The following is a 13,106-nucleotide window of genomic DNA, read 5'->3' as shown; positions in this document are numbered from 1 at the left end:
TGAGTTAATTTGTGCACCTTAAGTATAGGTACTATGATATTTCTCAAAAATGAATAATTAATTTTTCTTAAAAAAATTCTCAGACATGTATTCAGTTTATAATATTTAATATATAATATAAAAATACTAAACGCTCCCAAAATATTTACCTTCCAGAAAAGTTTATATACAAGTGCAATCATTTTGGCAATAAATGTTTTTGTAAATAAGATACGCCGAACACGTTGATTAAAAGACTACTGCTCTTAGTTGACAATAACGTCATGAATGAATAAAGATTATGGTCCAAGAACAAAACCAAAGTGATTAGTGAAGACATTATTGGAATTCACGACTTAATGATTGAAAAAAATCTAGAGAATGGGACATGATTTCATCACATGTACACCCCACCAAGCAATACTAGAAAGCTAAAAGTATCTGGCTTTAAGATAAACCACAAAACAAAAGAATATGTAAAAACGTCCTTGATCTCAATTCAGTGTTTCTAGCTGCCTAGCTCAAATCATATGGCTCTTCTTAACTTGTTTATCATGATCACAGTTTCTTATCGTTCTTTCTTTGATTGTTTACATGTTCCAAAATGATACAATGCCACCATGCATCAAGTGAAAGTGATTTCAGACTGTCCTTTGTCTTCTTGCTTATGGCTTACCTTCGGTTATTCTAGTAACTTAAGTTGTAAATGTATTGAAAAATAAATTTAGATAATTTATGATAATTTTCTGTCAATATTATTTGTCTAAAATAAATTATTCTTTAGACAAATAATAATATATTTAGACAAATAATAACTTTGATTATCATATTTTATAATTTATTATAAAAATTCCAACATCTGAAAAAATTGATATTTATCCAATTATTGCTAGAATGTAGTGTATTACATCTTCTAATATAAATCTTTAGAAACTCTTACAATAACTTATGTATTATTATCAAAATTTATTATTTTAATTACAATATCAAAACAAATGATTTATTATCAATCATAGGGGGTGTTTGTTTAGGGCTTTTAAGCCCAGCTTCTGGTTTATAAGTTATAAGCACTTATTCGTACTGTTTGTGTAACAAGTCAAGAAGCACTTATAAAAAGCTAGGAAGGCTAGCTTTTGTTTGAGGGCTTCTACTTATTTTCCAAATACTTTAATCACTTATAAGTCTTAACTTGCTTATAACTTCTACATCACTTTTTTATTTTAAGCAAGAAGCACTTATTTTAATCTCACACAAATGGCCCCATAGTCTTTTAGAAACTCGTGTACTAAGTCAAACTATTATATTCCTAATCAAGTGTATACGTTACCTTCTTCACACGACTCTTTCATATTACGAATATAATATAAGTTCTTTAATTCAAAAGTTTCAAACTTCATTGAAAAAAATGGGACTAGGTATTATTGGAAAAAAGTTGGCGGCGGCTAGCCGCATAGGTACCTAACCTTGCTGATTATCTTAAAAAAAGTGATTCTTACTTAAATACTTCTTAAAAATACTTCTGCTTATCTACGTAGATGGGTCAACAAAAACAGAAACTGGAAGCAGCAACACCCCCAATAATTCACTTTCTTAAACACGTAAAACGACTTCACCTCTCATACTCCTATATATCGTGCCTTTTTTGGTTGTGAAATGACCGAAGTTTAAGTGAACTATATATATATAAGCAAGTGATCAAATAGAAATTAAATTTATTCTAAAAACTAGAAACCATTCCTTCAATCACTGTTTATAACATAAATCACTAGTTTCTATGTTGTTAATCACTATCTTATGTAGTTAAATCATTAGTTTTTATTTTTGATAATTGAGAAAATTTAGTTATGATTGGTATTGGTGGTTGATTATTTATCATGAATTATAGTTGTGGGAGGTCAATGATGATAGAAAATGACGAGATGAGGTGTGTGGTGATAGTAGATAGTTATTAGTAGTGGCAAGTTATGGTGACAAACGTGAAAAGCAAATCATGATTGTAGGTGACGGCGGTAGTAGTGGAAGACGTTGATAATGATGTTAGGAATTTCATAAATATAGTATGAGTGAAGATGATGATGACATACGTTGTATATATGTGTATCCATATATCTATATTTGTCAGATTTTGTATATATAAAATAGTGATTTCTAATTGTAGTGATTTTTGTAGTTAAAACCAGTGATGAAAAACTGGTCAGGGACTAGTTTCTAGGTTAATTTAGTTTCTAGTGGAGTAAGCCCATATATATATATATTATATATATATATAATACAAAATATCAAAAATTTAAATTATTATAAATATATATAATTTATATTAAAATAATTTTTTCAGTTTTTAAAAATAATAAAAACATAAATCTAAATTTTTGATTAATAAAATTATTTAAAATTTGTTGAACCTGCAAGAAATTGTGCTTCGATGGTATTGGCTATATTGGTTGGCTATAGCCAACAAGGTGTTGGTGTGGTGGTAGAGCTCTTGTACCCCCTGCGGGAGGTCGGGAGGTCGACTCCCACGTGTGCGTGTGTAATCAACTAGCAAAAAAAAATATATTGGTTGGCTATAATTTAAAAATATTATGTTATTAATATTTATATTGTTATGAACATAATGTGTGGTTGGAGTGTGCTTTTTTGAAGATATTGGCTATATTTTTTTTTTTGTTTTTGTTATGCAAACTTAATTTTTAGCTAAAAGATATTCATGATGGGGAATGCTCTAAGAGGCTATGTTGATCTCCTGAATTTTAGAAATAGTGAAAAGTAATCCTATATATATAATTGTTTTTGTAATAAATTAATTTAGTTTTCATGAAATTTTCAGCCCCCGGAAAATGTTTTTGTAATCAGATTTTTTAACAGATTACATATGTTGAATTAGGATGATGCTAATATAAATGAATTAACCATATTACTCGGTGCTGAATTATTTATAAACCAACTCAACCCGACAGGTTCTCTGTCTGCTTTAAAAGCTAGGGTTCTGCCTTTCAGCTGTGATCTTTTTTCTCATTGATTAGCTTTATCTTATGTAGAAAAATACATACAGTGCATCTCCTTTTGTTTTCCGAGTTGAAAATACCACATATAAAGATTATATACAGCGCTATGTGGTGAACTTAAAATAAAGATTTGTTGTTCAAAGTAAAAAATAAGTAGAAGTTAGAAACAAGTTAGGACTCGTAAGCGACTAAAGTGTTTGTGATATAAATAGAAATCAGAAAACAAAAATCAATATTCTCGGCTTCTTCTTACGAGTACTTCTTGATTTTTACTATAACAGTACAAAAAATGTTTCTAATTCATCTTACGAGTACTTCTTGATTTTTACTATAACAGTAAAAAAAGTGTTTCTAATTTATGAACTTAAAAGCCGTGCTTTTAAGCCGGTCGCGTCCAAATACCCCATAGTTACTAATTTATTCTGATTTTATTATTCTGATTATGCTCAAATCATGAACCTGTTCAAGTTTAATGCTACACAGTCCCATCAAGCCGGAGTAGCTCACAACAATCGTCCTCCGGCCCACACAATTGAATTTGAATACAGATCATCAGCCTACAACGACATTCAAATAATTGTACGTACGTGTCCGGTCTACACTTACATTAAACAATAATGTCCTACATTCGTATACGCTATAAAGATTAACCCGATCAACTACAATTCGATACTTAATTAATTTTGAAAAAGATAGAAATCAAATTAATCAAGCAATATTCACTTGTGGTTTGCGTGCTTTTAATTAATTAAAAAATCCAACGAACAAAAATAGAAATATCCAGCAAAGAAAGTGTGTATATAAAAGTCGAGATATATTTCATAATTATCATAATTAAAGTGTAATTACATAGAGAGAATTAGATAACCCATGATTGATCACGGTTAATTAAAGACACTACAAATTAAGAAGAGAGCATGCACGTGACACTCATGACGCACGTGATCATACATGCATGGCAAATTAACAAAAACCGCAATCCCACTCCATTGATGAACTTCATATATCAGAACTCATGCTACGGCCACTGGTTGCACTGGCAATGCCGGTGGAGGCACCGCCACGACCACCGGAGTCTCGTTTCCACAAGGAGTTGGAGGCGCCACTGGCTTCATCTCCGAACAGACCAGTGCACTAAGCTTCATCACGTCGACTATTTGTTCAGCTAGTTCCGGAAATTTGCGTTCATCTACGACTATAATTTGGTCTTGAAATTCCGGGAGCTTTTCGGATTTTGTGTTGATTTTCTGTGCGTCCTTGTACATCATGTAGAGCACCATCTGAATTACACCGAAGGAGAATCCCAGCACATTTGGAACCTGTAACAAAATTATCGAAATGAATTAATCAAATTTCGCGAATAATAAAATAATTATAGGTTTAATTAATGTTTGTACTTACGGCGATATTGATATCTTTGAGAAGAAGGCCGTAGAAGAACCACATAACAGCACTCAGAGTGAGAAATAAAGACAGGAGAAATGGCATGTATTCCACACTTTTTGTTCGGATAACTTGTCTCTGTTAATTTAATATTAGTAAGATATAATTAGCAAAAATGAGATTAATTAACTAATTAATCAGTGAGAATTTGAAAGTATTTAGTGGGATTAATTAGTTAATTAGATAATTACCACGACACCGAGAGGAGCAACGAACACACACAAGGAAAACACCAGGCATATCCAGCCTACAATAGTCACACGGCTTGCTACTCCGTTCGCCACAAATTGAGTTAATCCGATTATCATTCCGAATCCGACGACATTCATCCCGACCAGTAGCTTAATAGTTTGAAGCTGCATCATACAGAACAATATATATGTGTAAGTTTACATGTATGGTCAAGTGGTATCTCGTCAGATACGAGTACCCCTTGTCAGGGTTCGAATCTTGTCAAAAATAAGATGTGTACGTGAGTTACCTTGGCGTTCTTGGGTGCATAACAGAGGAAGATAACAATGTAAATGGTCTGGATGACACATCCAACAGAGTTGATGGTGATGAGAAGGAAGGCGTTGGACTTGAGCAAAGCGTAGTAGATCCAGAGCATGGCACTGAATAATCCCACCACGTACGGAACTGATTGGAACCCTTCGGTTGATTTCTTTTTGTATACTTTATAAAATGTTGGGCTGCAATAAACATATATAATTAGGCTCGATACGAATTTTAAAACTTCGTAATGGAAAATAAGGTAGGAGTGCACGGAAACTTTGTACTTACATCGGTGCCAGAAACACCATGAAGGACACAACATTACCTGCAATACCAGTAACATAAAGTACACATTGTTAATAATTTGCGTGCATGGATTTGCCATGCATACTATGCAACACTTATAGAGTTATAGTACAGGGAGAATGAATTGATGAAGAAGAATAGATGAGAAAGTGATGTGAAAACACATACCAAGAAGGCCAAATGCAAGAGTCCAGTGAGGAGATAAAGGAGCCATTTGTTTTCTGAGGAAATTGACACAATCTCTCCCACACACCCACGAAGTGAGATGTCTGTAGTGTTATCTAATTCTCTCTGTCAAGCACATCTATCAAAGTGTTCGGAGAGTCCTTTATATAGGGCATTGGAGAGAGGTGATGGGAGATTTAAAGTACTTTATACTTTAAATTAAATAAAAATTATTATAAAATAAATGAGCTATGTGGAGGGGAGATAATGAGGTAGTGAATTATTGTATAGTGGGGAGTATGAAAGATATGTCTTTCTAACGTTCATTCCAGATGTTCTTTACTATGCTTGGAATTTATTTCAATGATAAGTATTCTCATTTGCTATATGCAGTTGTATTTACAGGTATACTTAGATATCATCTGTATTTATTTCTCTCAATCATTATAAATCTAATTATAAACCTTTTGGCTAAACATTCATCATTCATTCTTATTTCTGAAAATCTGTATTTGATTTTATTGAGTTCCACTTATATTTTATTGTACATGTATACAGCATTTTTATGGACTTATAAAGTATTTAGCCAAAAAGATGTCATAACCCGAAAACTGTACATGATTTTTGACTTATGATAAACGGGTTGAGTTTTATAGAGATAATTTTGTTGTCGAAGACTTTAAATACTATTAATATTTGATTTATAAATTATTAAAAATTTTAAAACATACATGATTTTCAAGATCTGTAGTAAAATAGTGATCTCGGCATAATTTTTCACTATAATAAACTATTTATAGATAAAATTCATTTATTCAAACGGACGCTTTTATTGATAGATAGACATGCATTTTGGTTTTGTAAGTTGTCCTGTTTAATTGTTCATTTGTGTATGCACAAGCACACCTCCATTTCCCCTTACGGCCTTACCTCTATTTTGAGTTGATGAATGATAAAGAAGTGGTCGTCTTTACGCGAGAAACGAAAGGAGTCTCGGGGCCGATATAAGACCATAAAACTTGTACAATTTTAATTTGGCTAAACCACAACCAATAATACAAGTGATGTGGACCCCTGGGGGTCCTACGCGGCTTTCATGACGTGTGGCCGGAGTCTCATATATGGCTTATGTTTAATTCGATTTCTCATTCAATAAAACATGATAGAATTTCATAGGTAATGGGTTTATCTTTACAATTTGCTGACATAATGTGGGTTTTAGTGCTTTCCTTTGGGCAGCTACTTGTCCACACACGTATTAAAAAACAGCTATCTACGTGATTGATTAATTCTCAGAAAAAAATTGTTTTTTTGTTAAATAATTTGATTAATTTTCGTTAAAATTATTTTCACACCAATATTATTAGCCACAGTTGGATTCCGCTAATAAATTACTGTCGTTAAATTGTTAGCAAAAAATTATTAGTATATTTGTCGAATCGCTTCTCATAAGTCGTCGTTATTCTCTCAACAGTTAAAAATATAAATATGTTTTCGTTGCTAAATTTAATCACAATACTCGATTATTCTAATAGCGATGCTTCTACGAAAGCAAATACATAAATTCACTTAAGTAAAACATACAGTAAAACATACTCTCTCTGTTTCATATTACAGGACGAAAAAGTGTTTCAAATTACTTGTCCATGATCCATTTTCAATGAAATATAGTCAAAATTTGTATTTCCAAATTGAGTTTTATACCACATCTTATTATGTTATATTTCCTAGATCAAATATCTCCCACATATTATAGTTGGTCAATGCAATAAATATAATAATATAATAATATAATAATAAATGAATGTTTGCTAAAAACGTTAGTTTTTTTTAATATGCCTAATTTATTCAAAAATGGACATGTATTATAAAACGGAAGGTGTACTTATATTTCTAATGACATGAATAGAGTACTTCTTACCAACTATATTACTGAAATGTCATGCAAATCTTGTCATTCTTATCGTTTGTCCAAATGCATGGTCCAAATAATAAATAGGTCAATGGGAGGTCACGTGTGAGTTGCATGCATGCTGTAATTTGTAGCTTGCCACCTTTACACCATCAGCCTGATTACGATGGCCATGTCCAAATGTGTGTCATTTGAAACTCCACCGTGTTCCCGATGTTATCATCCAATGTTTTGTCCATACTGTAATAATGTTGGATCTAAAGTTCGTTGCTGTATAGGTGTGCTTGTGACGTGGTAATATTACAAAATATCTCATTTTCAGTCTCTTCAGTTTTTCATGCATGCACGCATCGATCAACAGTGTGCGAGTTAGTACCATTAATCTTTTCTGAAATCGAACCCAGCAGTTTCTCATTCACGATTGAGGATTTATGCGATGAACTTGATTCTCTCTCCGTCGGTAAATTATTTCGTCGACACCCACTTTAATTATGAAATCATTCTTACTCGAATCCGAGACCTCATGCAAACCTGAGCTTTGATACCATGTAGGAAACCATCCCATCTAAAATCTTAAGGTGTTGGAGGAGGCATTTTTATGAATCTTATACCTTATATTTCAACACTTTATATCTAGAGTTCAACTCGATCTATGTATATTATGGATAATGTTACTGTATTTTATTAGAGACTACCAAAATAGTTAATATTTTTACTAATGTGCTAGAAATATTGTCGAAATAAATTGTCGAAAATACCTAATTCTGACAAATTGATTAATTTTGGTGTCCTTAATTTCGATGCCATGGAAAATAGATAATGTCGATGTAATGCCATTAAAAGTAAATAATTTTGACAAAATTTTTTAATCAAAATTACGCGAGTTGTTGTAATGTCAATTACATATCAATTGATCAGGTGTCTTGTAGTATATATAATAATATATTATTTAATAAACATGTAGCATATAACTCAATGTGGCTAGGGCATTACATGTATATATATAATTAATAAACTCAATATAGCACATTGTTGTGGAGATTTAGTTAAAGAAAAAGCCAAAAGATAATAATAAAAATGACCATATTATCTTTATTGAGTGCAGAAGAAGATAAAAAGAGATAGATAATAAAGATACAGGCATACAGCGCACCCATTTGTGTTTGTCGTTGTATAATTCTTATATACTTGGTGTATTTGGAGGCTGGCTAAATACCAAAACGGAAGTGTATGCCGACCCTTTGCTTTTTTAATTATCACACCTTCGTGTTTGTATAAGATTCTGTATTTCTCTATTTCTCAAACAGTGAAGATGTATGGTAAAGTTGGTGGCGTGGGGAAATTGATTATATCATCTTTTTCTTTAAGTTGCACTAATATATTGATATAATTACGAATGTGGCAAAACGTGTTCATTTTATTTCACGTTGATTCTTGATCTTTATTTCCAAAAATGAAATGCGTGCGTATATGTATAAGTTACTCCGTTTTGTAGGTGGTTTGAATTTTCGCACGGACCTCTACATAATATTTTTAAAATTTCTTTTCTTTGAATTATGATAAATTTATCATAATATATTGTTTTATTCATATAATAAATTTTAAGAATTATAATTTTAAATAGATAGTCAAAAATTACCTTTTCTATTAAAGATGAAATGAATTTCACTAGTTTTACAACAAGATTACTCTTCTATCCTTCTCTTTTAATTTGCTGTATTCCGATTTCCGAATCTTATAGTTGGATTTGTGGATGTAATTATGAATGGCATGCTGGTCTAGGAGTCAAGGTCACAGTTGTGTTTGCTCGAAAGATGATTAGTTTAGCATCACTACAAAAAAACAGGACAAAACCGACCGGATAAAACCGACCGCCAAAAAAAAAGCGTCGATTTAAAACCGACCGGACTAAATCGGTCGGTTACGTCGCAGAGCGACGTCGTTTTGCCTTGCTGGCAAGGCCAGGCATTTTATAACCGACCGGGACAACAGTGGTCGGGTTTACGGCTGACGTGTACAATGCTTAACCGACCACAGCATCGGTCGGTTATGTGTTTTTAAAGAATTTAATTGATTTTTAAATAAACTATGAGTTTAAACGACGACGTGTGATCGCGAAAACGAAAACCGACCGCCAGCGGTCGGTTTTATCCTTATATATTCATATAATTTTTTTTATTTATGTGGAAAATGGATAACATAAACTCGTCAGGGAAGGGGTTACGACGCCGTTTTTGTATAAATATCATAACCGACCGGCACCGGTCGGTTTTAACTCGTAATTTTGATTAATATGATTCTCCCCCACCAGTCTATCTTTCTTTTTCCCCAACTTATTTTCTTCCTCTTCTCTTCCCAAAAATCTCTCTCTACTCCCCTCTCTCTGTGTCTCTGCCAACTAATCTCTATGCACATGAAGAATATGGATTTTAAACTCCGTTCGGTCTCGATTGGATTTTGGATATCAATCTCAATTAGGGTTCAATCTCAATTGAAAGGTATATCGATCTCTCCCTCAGTTTCTCTTTAGCATTTTGTGTATGTATATATATATATGTGTTTTTGTATGTATGTATATATATGTTTCTTTATGTATATGATTTTGAATTTGAGTTTGATTTTGAATTTGAGTTTGATTTTGATTTTGATTTTTAGTTTCTCTTTAATTGTGAATGTTCTTTGAATTCGATTTTTAGTCGAGTTTGTAAGCATGAATGCATGATAATGAAGAAGGAGTCCGTTTTTGAAGCAAAATATATAATCATTTCATTCATATTCATAATTTATAAGAACACCCATAAACATATATATTTATAAATACTTAAATAAAATTCATAATAAAACACTTGAAAACAACCGACCAATAGCTGATAACCGACCAGGTTACAACCGACCAGCTTCTCCGGTCGGTTTTAGTGTTTAAACCGACCGTTTATTCTTGTAACCGACCGTTTTTGGCGGTCGGTTTTGTCCTGTTTTTTTGTAGTGCATGAAGTAAATACTGAACAAGCAAGGACAGAACCTCAGCCCTATATGCACTATCACAAATTCTCAATCATTTCAAGCTCATATTGACTCTCTAAGAGCTGAATATAAGCTAAAAAAGGAATAACCCCGTTTAAATTTTCATTTCTGAAAGCAAATAAAACATATTTTATGAATTTATCGTGGCTAAATGATGGCCTTTATTAAAATACTCTTCGGATCGAGGTTATTTCTTTTACTTTCCTTTTAGCACAAGGAAATTCGAATGTGAATTACATGATTTATAAACATGTATGTGAATTTTGTCGGTCTATGCATTTAATTAAATTTATATGTATATTTATAAATTTAGACAAATAGAATTATGAGGTTTTGCCTCGCATCAGTATTCAGTGCGAGACGGTCATTACATTTGTAATGATTTTGAACGTGTACTGATGTATTATCTTTCTTTGCTTGGTATATATATGATATATCTGATATTACTACTTGCTCTTCCGCCCTAGAGCCTGTTTGTGCGGACTTTAAACCCAGACTTAAATCTGTATTCAAATTTAAACTCAAAAATGTTTATTTGTGTATTAAGTCAGAAGTCGAAGTTAGTTTGAGTTACTTTTTTCAGTGACTTAATTTTTTAAACTTTTTTTTGATAAATATTATCCCTTAGTCATAACCTACCCATAAAACAATTTTTTTTTAATTTTTAATTCTAATAATCTTTAAATCATTAATAAGTCAAAATTAATCAAATGGACATTTTAAATTCCCTACTTATCACATAAGTCACGTTAAGTAATAAGGTATAAATTCAGCCAAACGGACTCCTATTCTAAAAAACTCATTTGTATTATTATTATATTTAAAATATACTATGGAACTACAAATAGTTCAGTTATTGCTTTATTTTGTAATGGATTTGGGAGTTAGGTACTGTTTGGGGTTGCTGTTGCAGACAGCAACAGCAGCTTTTTGCTGAAAAGCAGGTGAAAAACTGTTTGGTAAATCTAAAAGCAGCTTTTCCGAACAACAACTTTTAGCTGAAAAGCTGCTGTTAGAAAAAGCAGGTCCTCCCATGCTTTTGGAAAAAGCTGCTTTTCAGCTTTTGCAGAATGCTGTTATAAATTTCATTATAAAACTTCACCAAAAACATTATTTTTTTTATATTATAACTCAAAATAAGTAAATATCAAAAAATTACCAAACAGTTATCTGATTTCTACAACAGCACTTATTTTACCAGCACTTTTTCTGACAACACAGCAATTTTTAACAGCACTCCCAAACAGACCCTTAGAAGGGCCAGGAGTTACCCACGAGAAGTTACACACAAGAGTAATAAACATTAGACACAGATGGAGAGCAGAGTGGGAAGAACACTAAAAAAAAAAAGCATTCAAGAAGAAAGCCAGTGATTTGAATTCTGAGTTTCATCTTATCCTATTCATTTTTATTGATTGTACATTTGATATCCTGTCTTCCTTTTTGTGTTTAGTTTTTTTCTTTGTAATGTTGCCCCAGAACTCTTCTTAGGCCCATATAATGGATTCTTGTGTTTAATTATACATAAGATTATTTTTTGATTCTTGATTAGTGCTCTTATCAGTTGTTTATGATTTTGTATTTCTTAAATTTTCAAAGAAATATCAACTTTGAAATTGATTTGGGAGTTTTTATTGATTTGGGGGAGAGAACTTAAATTAAGGTCATATCATATTAATTAACTTGGGATTAATGCATTTGTTGATTTGTGTTTAGGATATGAATATGCCTACATATCGTCATAAGTGTATTTAAGATAGTTTTTAATGCTTTTCAAAGACTTAGAGGGGTGTATTGGATTGAGATTTTAAAGCATTTTTTTGCATTCATTAAATCCGAGTGTATTCGATTGGGATTGTTTGAAATCCATTAAAATCTCGAGGTATTCAATTGGGATTTCAAATTATGCTATAAAATCTGGTGGTATTCAATTGGGATTTTAAATTATGCTTTAAAATCCGATGGTATTCAATTGGGATTGTTTAAAATCCATTAAAATCTGATGGTATTCAAATGCTGATGGATTTTTTTTTTATTTCATAAAATGATGGATTTTGTGACATTCTTCAGGGTATTTTAAGTTTTTTGAAATCCCATCAAAATCAATGGGATTTTGAAGCATTGTACCTAAATCCTGTAAACTCTACGACATTTTATCAAGAATCCGCACAAAATCAAAATCTCATACAATCCATTAAAATCCATAGACTAAAAACAATCCATTAAAATCCCAATCGAATACACCCTAAATTTTTCATAGGAATATGAGAATTTGTTGATAAATTAGGAACGAGATTCGGAACTAACAGTTACTGCACATATAAAAATTAAAGACATGAGAGTGACTTATGTCCGTTTCAAATCAATGTGTAATTTGATTTGAATTAAAAAACACCGTCGTGTGTGATATTTAACAGCTTAAATAAATTTTCGTGGAACGAATATTTATACCACCTCGAAGTTATAAATTCGTTAACAGTTTCAAAACGTCAAATCATAATAAGTCCAAGATTACTCACGTTCATGATTGATAGCAGCCTAGCAGGGACGGGGTTATAATCCGGACCGAGAGGATTGTGTTCTATGCAATATACATGTCTCGTGTAATTTTGCACTTAATCAGCTGTTGTCCCGAAAAATTTCTCCTGTTAAAGGCCCGAGCTCCGATCTATATAGAAGTATATTTTACAGAAAAATCTATTTACAATCCGGTCAATTATATTATTAATTTTTTTTTACTCCCACCACCACAAATTCCTGGATTCGTCTGTAATTAA

General features: G+C 31.9%; 1 protein-coding gene across 1 annotated transcript; it reads right to left on the bottom strand.

Moving 5' to 3' along the window:
* Window positions 1-3,781: 3,781 nt before the first annotated feature.
* LOC108220841 (bidirectional sugar transporter N3) lies at window positions 3,782-5,545 on the bottom strand. The gene is made up of 6 exons (XM_017394711.2): window positions 5,397-5,545; window positions 5,211-5,247; window positions 4,909-5,119; window positions 4,619-4,783; window positions 4,386-4,505; window positions 3,782-4,303 (listed from the first exon to the last, which is right to left on the bottom strand). The coding sequence occupies exons 1-6, from the start codon at window positions 5,440-5,442 to the stop codon at window positions 3,998-4,000; spliced, it is 885 nt and encodes a 294-aa protein (XP_017250200.1). The 5' UTR covers window positions 5,443-5,545; the 3' UTR covers window positions 3,782-3,997.
* Between the last annotated feature and the right edge of the window lie 7,561 nt (window positions 5,546-13,106).

This window comes from Daucus carota, chromosome 5 (assembly GCF_001625215.2).
Source record: "Daucus carota subsp. sativus chromosome 5, DH1 v3.0, whole genome shotgun sequence".
In the NCBI taxonomy this organism is placed as follows: Eukaryota; Viridiplantae; Streptophyta; class Magnoliopsida; order Apiales; family Apiaceae; genus Daucus; species Daucus carota.
Note: the sequence above shows the minus strand (reverse complement) of the source record. Positions and strands in the feature narration are given on the sequence as shown.